This window comes from Aquila chrysaetos, chromosome 6, assembly GCF_900496995.4.
Source record: "Aquila chrysaetos chrysaetos chromosome 6, bAquChr1.4, whole genome shotgun sequence".
Lineage (NCBI taxonomy): Eukaryota > Metazoa > Chordata > Aves > Accipitriformes > Accipitridae > Aquila > Aquila chrysaetos.
In genome coordinates this window covers 31,157,460-31,174,954 of record NC_044009.1, presented here as the reverse complement: position 1 = coordinate 31,174,954, position 17,495 = coordinate 31,157,460, and the positions used below count along the sequence as shown (strand labels likewise).

The window sequence follows — 17,495 nt, the reverse complement described above, 5'->3', positions numbered from 1 at the left end:
ACAAAACCTTAGAGACCACGCTGCTGTGGTTCCACAGAGCCTTTATTGCGCCTCATCATTATGCTAAATTAATACAAATTTCCTGTGTGTCCAGAATTCAAAGTCAATCAAGTGGCTTAATCTCTGAGGGTATGGGATAAAAATGCTATTATTACAGTTTGGAAGAAGGTGAGGGATTACCTTTAAAAGGATCCAGGCTATATGCTAGGACAGCAACTCTGAAACACAGGCCCGTTATGAACCACATCTTAACTGAGTGTGAACTTACAGATTGCCTCCTGCCCTACTTTTGATTGCACAGACTAGCTCCCCACATTTGTATGATACATTTTTGGCAACTTCAGTACTTGGCTCTGTAGAGAAGCAGTATTAGAAAGGTATTTGTGATTTGTTACTGTTCCCTAATGCACTGAATGTTTTGACTTTTTATTTTTAAAAGTTAATCACAGTGTTTACTTTTTATGTTTGTTTCATCTTCTTCCCCATATGCTTTGCTTTTCTTAGCTAGAATCCACAAGATGAACCAGTGCCAAGTGTCCAGTGAGTTTTCTAGGCATATTTGCACATGATACACAGCTCTTGAGATCCACAATCTGCAGTTTAAAAACTTTTGTATTGCAAAGTCCAAATGTACTTTAGAGAATATCTCTAAAATTGATGATACCATCAGGATATTTAGGATTCATACTTTAAAGTTGCCAAAGCTATTTAATCAATCGGATTGACTAAATCATCATCCTAATTCTTCTTTGAAGGAATAGCTGTCATAGTATCGTGCAGAAGTAATAATGAATGGCTCCATTGTTGATGCTATGTTTGTGAGGATTTTTTTTATATCTTTTGTTTCTGAGCAATTTTGGAAATTTCTCATACCTCCAACATGAGATGTGGTTTTACTTTGGAAGGCAGAGAAGGACAAAATAGTCACTTGAGGTTCTTTCTAATCCTATTTTCTTTAACTTCACTAAACAAATAAACTGCACCAACAGGCTGAGTCCCAACCATGACATAATGCTGATGGGACAAGCTTGCATCATGGCAAGCCTCCAGGTGCACAATGCCTGTGTAGGTGTCCCAGTGTTTCTACTTCAAGACTAGTACCTCAGATGAATAATTCCAGAGAAGGGAAAATGGGGCATGTCCAGAAAATTGAAGAATGCCTGGCTTTCCTTAGTATTCCTCTTTGCATGGGATTTCTACTTCTGCCTTCCAGAAGCTCAGGCTGATCTGGTGCAGTGCTAACAAAAAGGCAAGTGTAATACAGCCGTCCTACCATAAGAAGTTAAAGTTGACCTTGAAATGATCTTTGCATTGAAGACTCTGATATGCACCTTTTGAGGAGTTACCTCAACCTCAGGTTCAGGTGTCTCTTGGGGATTTGTTCTACTTGAATCTAAGTGGATTTCTTTCCTGATCATTTGAATGTTAGCAACCTCACAAAGAAAAAAGAGGAAAAAAAAAAAAAACCACACCATAAGAAAGAGCATTTGAAGTCCAATCCAAGTCTGTTTAGCCTAATTTCCTCTCTCTGACAGTAACCAAGAGCAAAAGCCTAGGGTATAGTAAAAAAGTAGGGCAAGCAGAGATATTTGCCCAGAACACTCTCCAGCCTAGCATGGTTTGTGGCTCAGGGATTTCCCGATCCGGAAGTGATCTCTTCGTATTTAATTGCTCTCAGTAGGTTTTTCCCCTGCGAAATTCTTCATTCACTTGTATTGATTATACAGCACTGCTCAAACAGCAAGAGAGACATCACTTACCTCACATGATAATGTAAGATAGGTATTACTTATCACCTGGTGGCTACTGGATTAAGCAGGTCTTACCAGGAAATATGCTGTGATATGTAGTAATTCCAGCATACCTGAAATGTCCTGGTTTTCACCAGTAACTGTCTCTTCTGAAAAGATCACAAAAATTCACCAAAAAGCAGCTTCCACAACTGCCCTGGGTCATGTTTAAGGAGGGGAAGAAAAATAATCATCAGTTAAGTTTTCTGCATTGTCCAGAAGTAGTTTCTGCCATTCAGGATGGTTTGGCATGATTTTTTTCCTGAAGTTAAAGTTGTAGCTGTGTAAACCTCTTGGCTTTGACTGGTTAGTTGACTAGTTGCCACACCTCTGGAACCCACTATTAGATATTACTACATGCAGGGCATATGAGGGGTTGTGTATATTCAATGTGTATAGGAAGACATGTCTTCAGGACCATACTTGTAGAAGCATGCTGTTTGCTGACAGGTTTGAATCTTACCCGTGTTAGTTACTGACAGTTTAGTTCTTTGGTATGTTTTGTTTAATCTCTGCCTTTTCCCTCTACAGTTAAATCACTCACAATAGAGACTGAAAGAACTGACAAATACTGAAGGATCAGAACTGTGTTGGAAGGGAAAAAAACAACAAAAGCCAAGATTCTAACTATTTATGGATCTTGTTTCCCAACAAAGTGTATCTAAAAGCCATTGTCTCAGGGTTCAGAGACAGCTAAATGATTGATTTCACATAAAATATTTGTTGTTCTAATTACAGTATCATCTGGGTCACTGGCAACAAACAGATGCAAAAACAGCCTTTACATACCATCTTGAAAAACTCATGATTTGCTTAGTGTGCTTTATAATCTAAAGCATATGGCTTTGCGTAGAACTGCAGTATCTAAAATAAAGCCATAAGTAATGAATCACTGGGTGGAAGAAAACGCATTGCTTCTGTTATGAGTTCTTTCAGTGTGTGTATTCAAATGGTTCTGTTTAGGGTTATAAACAAAAGGCTGTGCTCACAGTTTTAGCAGTGTGTTACAGATTCTGGGATGCACATGACATCAAAGAGGCTACACTAATTTCCCTAGCAGTCTATGGCTCTTGGCACTGTGAGCACACTCCATCTGAATAAACAGAATTCTAGTTCACCACAGTCGTGTGGGGGATCTGAGGTGATCATGAAGCTTGGTTTTATTTTATTTTAAATCTTTCTATTATAGGACTTTTTACCCCTCCAGATTCCGTGTTTTCAGTGAATCTGGTAACTACATTTGAAGCTATAGACTTAGACTACAAAGCTCTTGACACTGAAACTAATTAAATCTAACTTATTATTCTTACCTACCGAATCCAAGTAAGAGCTTTGAGTACACTGCAGTTGCAGGATTCGTGAAGGATTAATCACTCTTTCTAAGCATTAATACGTATTTTTTGAAGTAGTTAATGTCCCTTCCCTTAGCAACACTTATGTGAAGCTCCAGTAAGATATTTTGTGACAGTTAGCAAGGGCTGAGGCCTTGTAACTCCTCAAAGGACATCTGATTTATTGTTCTTTCCATGCTTGCTTGTCACTAGCAGCATGAAGAGCACTAGCCCCTATAAATATTCCTGGACACTCTTCTGTAGAAGAAGGGACTGCAGGAATTTGGTGGCAAGAATGGTTCCCATCATACTATATCTCATTGTATCAACAGAATGGATGGCCTTATTGAACATTTGCAGAGCTCTGAAGCTACTGCTACGTAAGCATGAAGTGTCCTGGAGAGAATTACAATTGTTAATAGTATTAAATATGCCGACATGCCTCCAGGCTCCTGAGTTACTAGATTAATCAAATCCTCTGATGCCAGAACTTAGGTTCTACTGCTTCACCATTAATGGTTGTTTATTCCCCTTTCTTCTCTTCCTTAGTTTCCCAGTATCTTACTTGATCGTTTCATTTTTTGTCTTCTTCCTATCCGTTTCTCTTTCCTTTAGTTTTCTCTTTCCCTGTCATTAACCTCAGAAGGGAAAAGAAGATGTTAGAGACACACCTCATTGCTTAAGTCACCAAGCAGATTTGCTCTTTATTCTCTCCTACCCTATGTTGTTGTCTCATGGTGTGGTTTTGCCTGTACTGAGATTAAAATCTTTCAGAGATAGTGTGTTTATTTTCTATCAGCCTCCAGCATTTTTGCAGAACTACCATAATGTCGTCGTTTAACGCCAGCCAGCAACTAAGCACCACGCAGCCGCTCACTCACCCCCCCCACCCAGTGGGATGGGGGAGAAAATCAGGAAAAGAAGCAAAACCCGTGGGTTGAAATAAGAACGGTTTAATAGAACTGAAAAGAAGAAACTAATAATGATAATGATAACACTAATAAAATGACAACAGCAATAATGAAAGGATTGGAATGTACAAATGATGCGCAGTGCAATTGCTCACCACCCGCCGACCGGCACCCAGCTAGTCCCCCAGCGCCGATTCCCCGCCCCCGCTTCCCAGTTCCTATACTGGATGGGACGTCCCATGGTATGGAATACCCTGTTGGCCAGTTTGGGTCAGCTGCCCTGGCTGTGTCCTGTGCCAACTTCTTGTGCCCCTCCAGCTTTCTCGCTGGCTGGGCATGAGAAGCTGAAAAGTCCTTGACTTTAGTCTAAACATTACTTAGCAACAACTGAAAACAGCAGTGTGTTATCAACATTCTTCACACACTGAACTCAAAACATAGCACCGTACCAGCTACTAGGAAGACAGTTAACTCTATCCCAGCTGAAACCAGGACACATAACATAATTAAATTTATAGTATATAGCATAGACCTGATAACTTCATTATTCCCAAATGAAGCTACAGATTATTCTACAGTACTTGTTCTGTGAAGCCTATTAGACCTGTTATCCTGTCCTTGTTTCTGATGCATTTATAGTTGGTAGCATTTAACAAGCAGTGAACAAATGCCCTGTGATGTGGGCCTGGTATCTTTTAACGTGTGCTCATACTAAAGTCACACTGACCGCAGTTTTGTACAGGGATGTGCAAGATAGTTCTGCATTAACTGGCTTGAGTGTGGCAGGCAGGCAGGTGCAGCAGGACCTCAGTGGAAGCTAACTGCCTGAGTATTCACTCTGCTTCTCAGGCAAGTTTTTCATTTTACTCCCATTTTGCACTTACGGTGTGATGCTAATTTGTGCAAATGGTGGAGAATCATGGGAACGAGAAAGGGAGGAAAATATGTTTGTATGAACAGTCTTGGCCAAACAGCATTATGTACCCTTTGTAAATCATTCTTTTTTAAAATAAAGCTGAAATAATTAAAATCATAAAGCCTAGTTCATTTACAGCATTTTTTACTGCATAAGTGATGTTCAGTCACTCCCATTTAACACTGATATGAGTGGGACCAGAATCACTAGCCCCTTGAGCCCTCTGCTTGAATAGACTTGTATGGCACAGAAGAAAATGTAGCTGTTCCTTGAAATCAACATGCTGCACATAATTATCCACTTAGCATCCAGTCCAGGAGGACGTATATTATCATTGTCTGTGAGGTCATTTCTGCATTTGCCTAAGACTTCAAGAGAAAAAGTGAATTTAACTTGCTGCCTTGAAAAATGATTCAAAACTGGAAAAGCTTGAAAACATCAAAATACATATAAATTATCAAAGGAGAACAAAGACAAGTTTTTCCACAAAAGTCTTCTCCCCAGGCTATAACAATGCTTTACATAGGCATGATCAATATATCCAGGCTTGAGAACCAAAGTCTTTTGGAATAAATTAGACTGGCAGGAAAAGAAACAAACAAAGAACAAATTAACATGATTTTAAACATTGCTTAAATTTTCATGAATGTAGACCTTGAGATGTTATGATGAGATCCCATGAGTCTGTGCTAATATTTGCTTATAATTAAGGGTTGCACTTTCATGTTTCATCTGATATTATAGATTGGAAATCAGCCACATGCTTACTATTTTTCTTGGTCATACTGATTTATGTACTTTATTTGCCTACGCTATTAATAATATATATGATTCCCTAAATGGCCCCATTACCTTTCCTTTAGCAGGCTGCCCCTTCTCGTACTCTAAATCTCCCTGTCTGACTAATTAGAGAAGGACTACCGTTCTTGTGATATTAGGTTTGTGGTCACCTATAACAGAAGAGACGAGACTACCCTTGCAAACCTGTTTTGGGTAAATGGCTTATGAAGGAAAATGAGACTACTCAGCTCCACCCTTCGATATGTGTTGTAGTGGATGGAGTCCCTTCAGCAAGGGAGTAGATGACACAGCCCGCTTTGTGGCACTGACACATTGGCAAAGATCCCTTCTGTGCATTCCTTGCTAAAAGTAAGATGTCATCTGGGGTTTACGGCCCACTCTGTGCTGCACCAACCTTAAAACAATCTGACTCACATCAGTGGATTTTACAAGTTCCAAATGCAGTTGTAGCTGCCTCATCACCATCTTCTCTGCAGAATTCTCCATATAGGAAAAATTAGCAATGTTTGGTGAGGTTATCAGCATGAAGGGGTTTTTGAAGCAAGAGTTTAATTATGAAGAGTTTATGAAGACCCTAGCTTCATTTCAGAGAGCAAAATCTCATGATTCTCAGTTCCTCTGAAGAGTGTGCCCAGTCCCTAAGTTTTCAATACCAAGATAAGCAGGACAAACAGGACATCTAAGAAGAGATCTTCACTGAATATCAAGTGAAGTCATCTGCCTCATGGGAAATCATTAGAAAAATAAATTTTTTGCAGGTACTGTCTTAAAAGAATTGGTCAGGGCCCAAATCCTAGATGCAAAAGTCCTTGTGTCAGTGCTAAAGAGCATTTTGAAGTCTTTCATTAAATCTTCCTGTTTGTCCGTTTGTGCATTTCTGAAAGGGTCCTTTGCAACTTATGTAAAGGATGGGTTTTTAAACAGAAAAATCATCTAAATAAGATACGACATAAGAAATGTGCTAATAATCTGCAAGCCAAGAGATGTCATAAAAAGTGTCAGTATGATGGATGTGATGGCTAACTGAAGAAAAATATTTCCATTTCAGCCATAAGAAAGTAAAGAAGAGTCGTCACATGGAAATTCAGAGGTGAAAGTATATCCCAGAAATTAAAAGATCAATACAAAATCTTCTGCAGATTGAGACTCGTAGATAAAAATCACATTAGAGAAATGAATTCATGTTAAGCTAGAAGTGATATATGTCATATCTTGAATAGTTTTTAACTTTAGCTTGAGTCAAAACATACCTTTTCTAAAAGCTTCCAATCTCAACCTGAGCTTCCCTTATACTGCTAAATATTTTTTTTCTCCTGACTGATTGTTTTCACTATGTATGTGCTGTATTTCTGGTCTGAAATTTTCTTCCACTTCTGACCATTAGACAGTTCAGACTTTCATTTCTGAAGGTGAAAAACCCTCCACTTTCTATAGAGGGGTTTGGACTTGCTTCAAATCACCTCTTAACTTTCTTTTGAAAAAAAAATTAAATAGAACAGTCCTCTCAAATTTCTCACCATATGGCAGGTTTTCCAGATTTCAAATTATTCTTGTTCTGCAGTTTACAGCAGGCACTTTAAAATAATTCTGCACTCAATGATAAAACTGTTTTCCTGTTTCTATTGAGTAGTCTTCTGCTTTGCACCCAGTCTGCTTCATATTCAGCTGAATATCTGTGATGATTCCCAACTCTCTCTTGGAGACACTGCTTTCCAACTATGCAATTCCCAGTTCTTAAAAATGTAACTAACTCGAATGTTTGACTTTGCATTTAGTTGAAAACACACGGCGCTTTAATCTGTTTGAGCACTGCAAGGTCCTGGTCTATTGACTTGGGCTCTTATGTATCAGAGAAATAAAAAGGATAACCAATAGTGGTAACAGAGGAGTAAACAGAAATGCCATTGGTTTGTTTACTTATAAATACTTTATACTCCAAGAGTTTTACCCATTTGCCAGTTTCTAATTCCCTTCACTGTAAGCAACATCAATTTTGTGGTGGCTTCAGGGTAGCATCCACATGACCCTGCTCACCCATGTATCAATCAGCCTCTCTGGGTTCAAGTGAGGAAAGAAGGATGCCCAGAACCTCAGCTGCCCTACACTTGCTAGATCAGCTGACATAGTGCACTTGGCAGAAGGCATTTTACCTACTCTGTGTTATTTCTGCACTGCAGTAAGCAATTTACCAATAAAGAAATTGTAACCTAAGGAATTTCTGTGCTTAGAGCTACAAAGGAAAGGTTTTCTTCCAGACAAAAGGGGGGGCAGATCTCCTACTTTTAAAATGGTACTAAAGGACAACCTGAAAGAAGTTCATGTGCTCAGTCTCTCATCTGGTCTCTAAATTTGTGGCAAACTCGGGAGACTGGACATGCCAGAGGCACTTAGCACAAATTGGGTGCAGTGTAGACAATACCCTGTTAATGATACTGGTGGTGCTGCTATTGCTATTAAAATGACAAGTGACTTTTTTCTTATTGGTGGCTTTAAGTTTGTCATCAAAGCAAAATATTTTAGAACAGCATTTAAAATGCCTATTCATTTGCTGAGTGTTGAGCACATGTTAATACCGTTTTCTCCAGATATGGTAGTTTATGATAAATGTTACCAGATTTTGTACTGTTCGTGTAGTATGCTACTAAACACTAAGACAAATGGGCCCACTGAAAGGGTATTTCCTTTGGAGGACACAAACTGCAGACCACCCATAGAATATACAGAAATAGTTAAGTGTCAGCATAAAAAGCTAGAGCAAAATATTAGTGTCTCAGAATCCTAATGAATAAAAGACATTTTTAAAACAAAGACTCTACATATAGGTGTTTTGAAAAAATAACATGAAGGCCACATCAGCGTTTGGGGGAAAGGAAAAAAGAATACCCCATCATATTATCATACTGTTTGAAAATTTCTAAATATTTGTGTGCTGTGTTTTTACTTCTGGCAAGCTGCAGAGAGGTGTGTGAAATTATGCAAAACTGTGCGGACCCGAGTCTTTATTCATACCAGCCTCTTCCTAGAATAAAAAAATTATTTGTGGAGAGGTATTCAAGAACTACATTTCTGTAAAAAGGAATTCAGATGGCCTTGCGACTGAAAACATTGCTTGCAAAAATTGCAGGCCCTCCTGTCGTGAGACAGAAAGCCTAAGATCAATTTGAGTAACTTTCAGAGCAAACAGGGAGAGAGTAGAATGTAGTTATGGCAGGTCTTCCACAAAACTTCCAGAGACTTCAGAGATAACAAAATTGCACTTATGTCCTACCTAAATATTAGAGAAAAAACTTTCCAAAGACACAGATATTATTTGGGCACCCAATTTCCCCAGAAGCATTTTCTGGAACAGCTTCTGCCATGTTTGGTTATATACAATACAAGTAGCAAAGGTTGAGGCTCAGCCATCACAAGCTCTTTAGCAAAAATATAAAGGTTTACTGAACTTGAAAGTATAAAGCATTGAAGCTTTGGGTATTAAATTAGCAAGCAACATGAGCGTATCATTTAAAAGTTATTTTGTATCACTGGAGAAATGTAACATTTCTCTATAAAATTGTTTTTCATTTCTAGACCCAGCTCTGCAGTGAGTTCCCTGGTGGCCATTTAACCCACCATCCCTCCCAGGTGTTGTGAAGGAACGTGACAGTTGGCACGAAAAAAGTGCTCCCCTCCCACACAGAGATTGCAGTCCCACACTCAGAGGAAACTAGTGTCTTTCAAATTTTACTATTGAGAGGGAGAAATACAGTGAAAGAGAGAAAATGTCCCAGAACAGTCAGTTATTTGGCTGAAAAGGCCAAAATTCAACCACCTCCTCTACCTCACTCAGTAATTGCAGAAAAGTACAATAGTTGCAAACTGTAAACCTGGGTGTACAATAAACCTCCTTTGTAATATTAGCTGCTCCTTAAGGCCAGATCTTACAAATTATTTGTGAGCCCTGCATCCACACAAGCCATATTGACTTCAGTTTTGAAGTGTTTAAAGGAACTCGTGCTGCTTGATCTTTGTGCTGGTCTTTTGTATCGGCACAAGTTTCCCATGCAGTATGGGATGCAAATGTGATAAGATGTGTATTTTTCTTTCGGTGCCACCAAAACCTGTTTTTATTCTTACTGTCACTAAAATCATTTTTAACAGGGAGCTATCAGAAAAGTCAAAGGCATTGGGAGAATTATTTGAAAAGTAAATGACCTTTCCTTACCCCCCCTAGTGTCTTTTAGTAACCTAGTGATTCTGATTTATACTGAAAATAGTTGTCCTGGTAATCTAGAGGATGTGCCACAGAAAATCCCTGGTAAAATAGAGTACAGCACACCATAATGTCTTTTTTCTGTAATACCAAAAAAAAAAAAAAAAAAAGAATGAAAAGGCTGTTAGTTCTTTTCAGAATCCACCCTTTCTGAAATATTTCATTCATCTTTAAATTCTGCTTTCCAGATGACTTTAAGCAACTATTACTTTACAGCGCATCACAAATTATATTAAGAAAACATAATTCCAAACCAGTCTGATTACTCTGATTAAACAGAGAGCCATGTCAAGAAAGTAGCCTTTTTATTATATAAAAATGATAATAATAGACTAAGTCTCATCAGTCAAAAGGCTTTATTACTGTCTACTGTAGAAAAACTGTTTTGCTGCTGCTGAATGATATATTCCTAGCTGGTCACAATATACCTCATTTCCTGCTTAGATAACAGAAGATACTAAGATAAAGTGTGAAAGGAATAAGAAGCTGTGTGATATAGATATATGGAAGAATAAAAAATGTTATAAAAGTAAAAATTAAGTTCTGCTTAAAAATTTGTGTTTGAACTAAGTTTCAAAAGAGAAAACAACGATTCCCAAGTTTCTGTGTGCTTACTTTGGATAGGACAGACTTGCTAATAAATCCAGGACCAAACAGGACAGAAGACTGTTTACAGACTAAAATATGCTAAGACGTTCACAGCACCTGGCACAGCTTAAAACTAAATTGTGTTATCTTACTGTAGGTTCAGAAAACTGTCTTGAACAGAAGCTGAGAACACCTCGTCGACGATGTCAGCAGCCCAAAATGCTGAATAGCCCCGAGGACAACATGTACTATAACCAGTTAAACGTGAGTTCAAAGTGGCAATAAAGCTGTTTTACTGGCTTTGTTTCCAGTTAATAATTCTGTTATTAATACCTGTTTCAGCCCCTCCAGCCCCACCCCCACGTTCTTCTGCTCTCGTCTTGAACATGTGCTTATGCTCTTTATCTGTTGCTTTCATGTCAGGATGTCTGCCTTCACGGTGAATAATTGATGTGGTTTATCAAAGACGAGCAAGATGCATGCTTCATCAGGCTCACTTGAGCCCTTTGATCAAAAAAATTATGCTGTGACTTCTGATATTATCAGCATCTGCTTGCATTCAACACAAAATCACTTTGAATTAAAAATTAACGACTTGCTGCTTTGCTTTGACTGTGTGTTCTTGGCCCTCTCCACAGGGAACTCTAGAATATCAAGGGAGCAAGAGGAAGCCAAGAAAACTTGGGTAAATATCTATCTTCTTAGTTCTAAGCAACTGTAAACAGAAGAAGTCCTTTGTGATATTACAGAATATGCAAAACTTTCTAGAGAGGTTTCTAAAAATAAACAACATATTTCTGTGCGTTGACATTGGACATTTTCTGCAGAAGCAAATGTAAAACTTGCATGTACTGCTGTCTACAGACACTAGAACTGATTCTTACAAAATATGCTCCCCAGCTCTCTCCGAGTACTACTACTACAAAAAAATAGCTTTCTTCATGTTTTTAAGTGCATTTAGCCATAGTGAAAGGTCCCAGATGAAGGGTGTTGAAACAAGTTCTCGGACCTAGAACACGGGCAGAAGCCCTGCCAGGTTTGCAGCATTACACTCGCAATGGGCTTCAGCCCTCCTGGGGGAGCACATTTTAAGAACTGACAGAGAGGCCACTTAGCCCAAAAGGGAATTGCTCCTTCTCCGTTGAACTGAGTCGGTTCTCATTGTCACGTGAGCAGTTGTCACCTGGTGATAGGTAGAAATCACTGAAAACAATTTACAAAAGCCAGGCTGGCTACTATACAATTGCCAAAATATTTCATTGACTGGTCACGTGGACCAGAGAGAACTGATGGATGCTTGGTCTTGCAAATGCATGTACTCCAAAAGTATACAAGAACTTTCTGTATTATGTCCTCTGTTTTTAGTTAATCTTTTGAATATAACTGTATGAATAGGAGGTCTTTGAGTCAAGGTTAAAGCCCAAAATTTTGCACGACTGCACAAGATTTGGTTTATTTTATCTCCCTCCCCTAGTTTAAAGAAGTCTGTATCCCTGTTCAGGGAATAAAAACACCAGCATGAAACTGCAGTGCTCATCATACATCACAGGAAAATGAAACCTCCTTGATGTCAATAGGGCTTTCCCCCAAAATTGTTGATGTGGTCTTTGGCTCATATTCACAGCAAAGCATCAGCTGAAATGTGTTATCAAAATTGTACCCTACTTGTGGAACATATACAGACAAAAAAGTCACATTGCTCAAATGAAATGCCTATTTGATGCAAATAGTTGGTCTGTCATTCTGTACACCCAAAATGAAAGACTATATTGCATTTCACTGATCCTCAAAACCATTCAGAGTATAATCATAATAAAGTAATAGCAAAGTAAAAGTATGTATGAAAACCATATCTTTCTCATCAAATCATCCCATCTTTTTTTTCCCTTTCTTGTATTAGGACTCTTCATTTTCACATCCACGAAGAAGTTTGTATTTCTGAAGATACTGACAGAATTAAGTTTTTAACTTAATAAATGTTGTTTGTTTTCTTTCAAGCCAAATCAAAGTGCTGGACGGAGAGGATGAGTATTACAAATCATTGTCAGCTGTTGAATCTATCGCTGAAGATGAGAGCTTTCTTAGTTCCCCATCTCCTCCTTCTTCAAGAGGTGTGTCTTTTGCTCAAAGCTGAACCTCACTTTCTCTATTGACTAATACTGGTAAGAGTATTTTCATGATGGTAATCTCTTCCAATTAACTTTGTGCGTGTGTTTATATATTAAAAAATACCGTTTCAGCTAGTAACTTTATTTCACTAATTTAGACCTGGTTTTGCAACTGTGGATTGTCCCATTTAGCTGTATTTCTATAAGCAGTTCCAGTGAAGGGGAGCAGCACTACCTGTATGTGTTGATGTTGGTAATGGACACATTTCTTTAGCAACAAGGTTAGTTTATACAGTTCTAACCCCTTCTTCCCTGCTCCCCCCCAGCTGCTGTTCCCACCCTGTGCCATCCCTTCTGTTGTGCTGGCACAACTGCTGGTAGAGCTGTGTGAAAAATAAGATCAAGGAACTGAACTGGATTAAAAGAACTCTACTAAAAATTTTCATTTGGGGTCATAGTGAAAATGTTTTGCATTTCATTAGACTGGTATTAAACATTATCCTTTATAACTTTCTGTGCTGTGTATGGCTTTTAACACTATAAAAATGTACAGAGTAAAATCATCTAAAATAATGATTGTGACTCAATTTACCTTGTAAATATTTTTCTTATAAAGTATTAGTTTACCATAAGCTTATCTTGAAGAATTATTTCAAATATAAGAAGCAAAACAGTTTTAAAGCTAACATTTCACACACTGCTTCATATAGTCCTTGTGACTGAAACCATCATTATGACTAGTTATTCTTGTTATCCATGCAAGTATTTAATTTCGTTCTTAACCTGTATTTCTGGGCTCCAGTGATTCGTACATTTCCACAGCCCTCTTGTATGTAGCAGGGAAAAAAATGTCACCTGCAAATTTTTCTACTTGCTTTTCACTTTCTTTCCAAATCCTTAATGAAACAATATGTAACTTTCTATGGAACGCTGAGATGCTTTGCTGGTAACTGTCTTTGTGACAGAAGCTGACTATTTTATCTTACTCTTGTTGTTTCTGAGCCACAGTTTTGATCTGTGACAATTCTTTGCTTCTTTTCCATACAAGCTCTTGTCAAAAACTTTTGGGAATAAAACATTCATGTGTACCGCCTTACAAATTTGCTCACAATTTTTTTTTTCTTTTTTTTTTGAGAAACCATGCTGATTAAATCTGACCTTGTATTATATAGACCTAATTATGACCCTTGGTTTTATCTCCCCTCCTATGGGTTTACCCTAATCTGTGCTAACAAAACTTCTTCCTTGCAGAGGTGCAGTTCACACCTGTTCCTTAAGCTGCAGAATTTCTTACCATCAGGGTTCACTGGCACCAACTTTTTGACCACAGGACAAGGGAAGATGGCATGGGAAATGAGACCCAAGTGCAGTCAGGCCATCCCTAAGCCAGAATAGGGTTTGACAGGAGAAAAGGTAATGAAATGGATAGTTCAGCAAAAGCTTTGTCTCTCCTAATAAACACAGAAATTAAGTCAAGCAGGGCAGATGATGATGAGAAAAGGATTCAGCCATTCCGGGAAGAACAATCCTTCACTCATTCTTCACCTAAAATGTGACAGAAGGTTGAAACTAAAAGCTAAAATCCTGCCAGAGATTGAAGTCCTTTGGTTCACTCCTCATTCTCCTCTGCTGTACATCTGGGTAGATGTACTTTAAAGGCACTTTAGAGCCTTTAAAATTTAGAGACTTTTTAAACAACAGAGAATTGGTGAGTAGCTGCAGATGAATTAATGATATTCAAAAATGCAGTGCAAATACAAATGGCAACTAATATGAATGCATGTGTGCATATCGCTTTCTTTGCATTTTGTCAAAATGCAACAAGAATGAGTATTTGTTATGATACTTCATAAAAAAGAACATAAAACTTTTCTTTTCCTATGCAATCTATAAATTCCCCATTAATTTGTAACATATTTGGGTAGAAAATAACATTTTAAAAGAGTCAAATTACTTACTCTATTCTTATATTGGCATAGATCACATGGAGTTCTAGCAATATCAATGCTTTCTTGTTCCATCCATCCTTTTTGAAAACTATTTGGGAAAATAAAGTTTTATTATTACTGCAATTCACATCATTATTATGCGTAGTTAGAGTTTATCTATTGTTTTAGTTAAATGGTAGTGAGCTTTCCAGTTAGGTATTATAAAAACCTGTCTAAAAAACAGCAGTTTACCTTACACTGAGTAATACATTACTCTTTGTAGTTCTATTAATTTCATAAAGAAGTAAGGGAAAGCGAAAAATAATATATAATTCAGTGAAGCACTTAAGCCAAAGCCTAAGTCCCACTGAAATCAATGAAATTTCAGCACGTGATTAATTGCTTTGCTGAATGGGGGCCCGAATTAAACAAGAGCAGCTTCAGAACGTTAAATAGTAAAGCGCAAGCAAAATGCAAACACTCCCTAAGTACATTCCTTAGGTTTCTTCTTTTTTCTTCTTCTCAATTGTTAAGCTTGTACCAATCTCAGCCATCAGAAATGGACTTCAAAGAGATACTAAGCAGTCTTTAATTGCATGGAAAGGGTAAAATACAATATTTTCCTTGTTATATGTAATGCCACTATCTACATCTGCTATAAATTTTCAAATTAGTTTACTGTCACTAATATTTTTATACTGAAGTTACTATCTAAAAGCTGCTGTTGAGTAGTGCGTTCTCATTCTTGCTACTTCTTAGCTAAAAACTGTGCACAAAGCCGCTCTGTGCATTTTATTATTTCATAACTTATCCCCCTTTCCTCATTTGTTTTTGATCAATTCACTTTACCCTCACCAGATAACCCCTGTGAGGTGGCCTTCTCTCATCCTCATTTTAGAGCACATATATGCCTTTAGTTTATTATCCTCAGCTTGCTGTAGAGCCATGCAGTCGCATTAAAACTGGCCAGAGTTGAACTTCTGTTCTCGCATTGATAGATGTGTGTGTTTGGGTTGAATTATTTGTGCATGAAAAGGAGTACAGGAGACATGTCAGTGTGATGATCATGGTCAGTGGGAGATTATCAATGTGAATTGCTTAGATTTTCTTATTTGGTTTTGATACCATTGAAGCATTGTTCTGATTTATTTCCTTTTGTGTATATTATCCTGAAATATTAATGTGTTTTGCTTAATAGTTCATAACATATCCTGTTCTTAATATTTTATAAAAGTGAAGACTTTAAATCCTGTTAGGAAGAAGAACATTTCTTAGACAGTGTGTAATATATTAAACAGTTTTCGGCATCTGGGAGAGAAAAGGGTGAAGCTCAACAAGGGATTTTAGTAGATTACTTCTGCAGACCTTAACGGCACTAGAAACCGGTTCTTGCTGAGGACAATTTCTGCCTTTCAGTTATGGCAGCTTAAAAACTTCTCTCTGTGCCAACAAAAATCAGTCAGGGAGCTTTTGGAGATTAGCCCCTTTCATTTGGTAATTTTAAACGTACTTCTCACTTAAACATTTACATCACTTTAGTAACATAAAGGGACCTTAGAATAGGAGTAAATTGCAGCCATCTTAAATTTGCCCCCACTGTGACCTCCCTCACCCATACACTGTAAGAGTGGTGGAATGGGCTTTTGTGCACTGAAGGTCTTTTAAGTGGCCCCTATCAGGCCATCCAAGGAGTTGTTGTTACTCAGAAGCTTATAAAATATGGCTGTAAATAATGTAAAGCTAAAGACTTCGCTAAATCCAATCAGACCAAAAGTTGATTTTCCTTTTGGTGGTAGCAATCAAAACCAAATTTTTCAGTGGTAGGTACAGAAAGTAACCCACACTGGACAATTACAAAGTCATCTTCCTGGAAGGAAAATTTCTTCCGAACAGTAGGCGACTACTGATTATCTTATGTCATTTAGCATAGTTGCAAATGTAAGCATAATGCTTATATAATTATATACTTATATGATATTTTTCTGTATTTTATGTAACTGTGAATGGTTATACTTCCAAGCAATTCTCTCATTGTGTTTTAATTCCACTAAGTTCCTGACTTCTGGTACACTGTGGTACTGAACGCTATACACGGTACACACATGCACACAAACACAAAGTGGATTTATTGCTTCAGTTTTAAACAAAAGGAATGTATTTACACATGGTCCTTTCTAATTGAGTTGGAGAGCTTCTGACTTGTGCTGTCAGAGGGTAAAAGGGAGCTACCAATTTACTTTCTTTATACTACTTTTCACATACCCCCGGTGCACTTCTCGTTCAATATAAATGGTTGCACACTATAAAGATTTGTAAGGGATCTCCTAGTGTTGCTATTTTCTATATTTAGATCCCTTCAATTTTTGCTATACTTTATTTATCAATAGTCTTGACTGGATAATCTCTAACCTTCATTGTCATAACTGACATCCATTATTGTGAAGAAATTTTTTTTTATTTATACCTTCTATCATCATGAAAAACAGGTATGGTTTTAAATATAGAAGATATTAAAAATCAAAAATAAATAAGGAATTGAAGATATGTAGTGTCTTTAGGTCCATTCTTATTTGATATTGAATTCAATAAACAGTGGGAAAATAGGATAAGTTTCATATACTTCATTATGTGGTTGTTTCTGTTAGTGCAAGACATGTATGCCTAAAGCCTGCAGTTTTAATACCCAGTGGTCTCTTTTCAGTATCCATTGGTCTTTGCTTGATTTCATGCATATGAGGACAGATGATCAAATCTCACGTTTTAGAACTCAGGTCCATCACTGTAAGTAGAGTTTCTCCACAAGTTTCTACTTTAGTGAAAATTAGAAAATACATAACTTGGGAAAAAGTTCTATGATTTCATGGAGAGAG

The 17,495-nt window shown here is 37.6% G+C and overlaps 1 protein-coding gene across 16 annotated transcripts in view; it reads left to right on the top strand.

Moving 5' to 3' along the window:
* The window catches only part of MYO3B (myosin IIIB), a 213,629-nt gene extending 199,836 nt beyond the window's left edge, over positions 1-13,793 (top strand). For 11 of the 16 annotated variants that reach the window (XM_030018870.1, XM_030018871.1, XM_030018879.1 and 8 more), the window contains 3 exons: positions 10,747-10,853; positions 11,228-11,274; positions 12,588-13,793. In XM_030018870.1, coding sequence (XP_029874730.1) covers positions 10,747-10,853; positions 11,228-11,274; positions 12,588-12,723 — 290 coding nt within the window. In that variant the 3' untranslated portion in view covers positions 12,724-13,793. Of the gene's footprint in view, positions 1-3,334; positions 3,502-10,746; positions 10,854-11,227; positions 11,275-12,587 lie in introns of those variants that run through there. The other 5 variants (XR_005932734.1, XR_003924030.1, XR_003924028.1 and 2 more) reach the window with 3 other exon arrangements.
* The last annotated feature ends 3,702 nt before the right edge of the window (positions 13,794-17,495 follow it).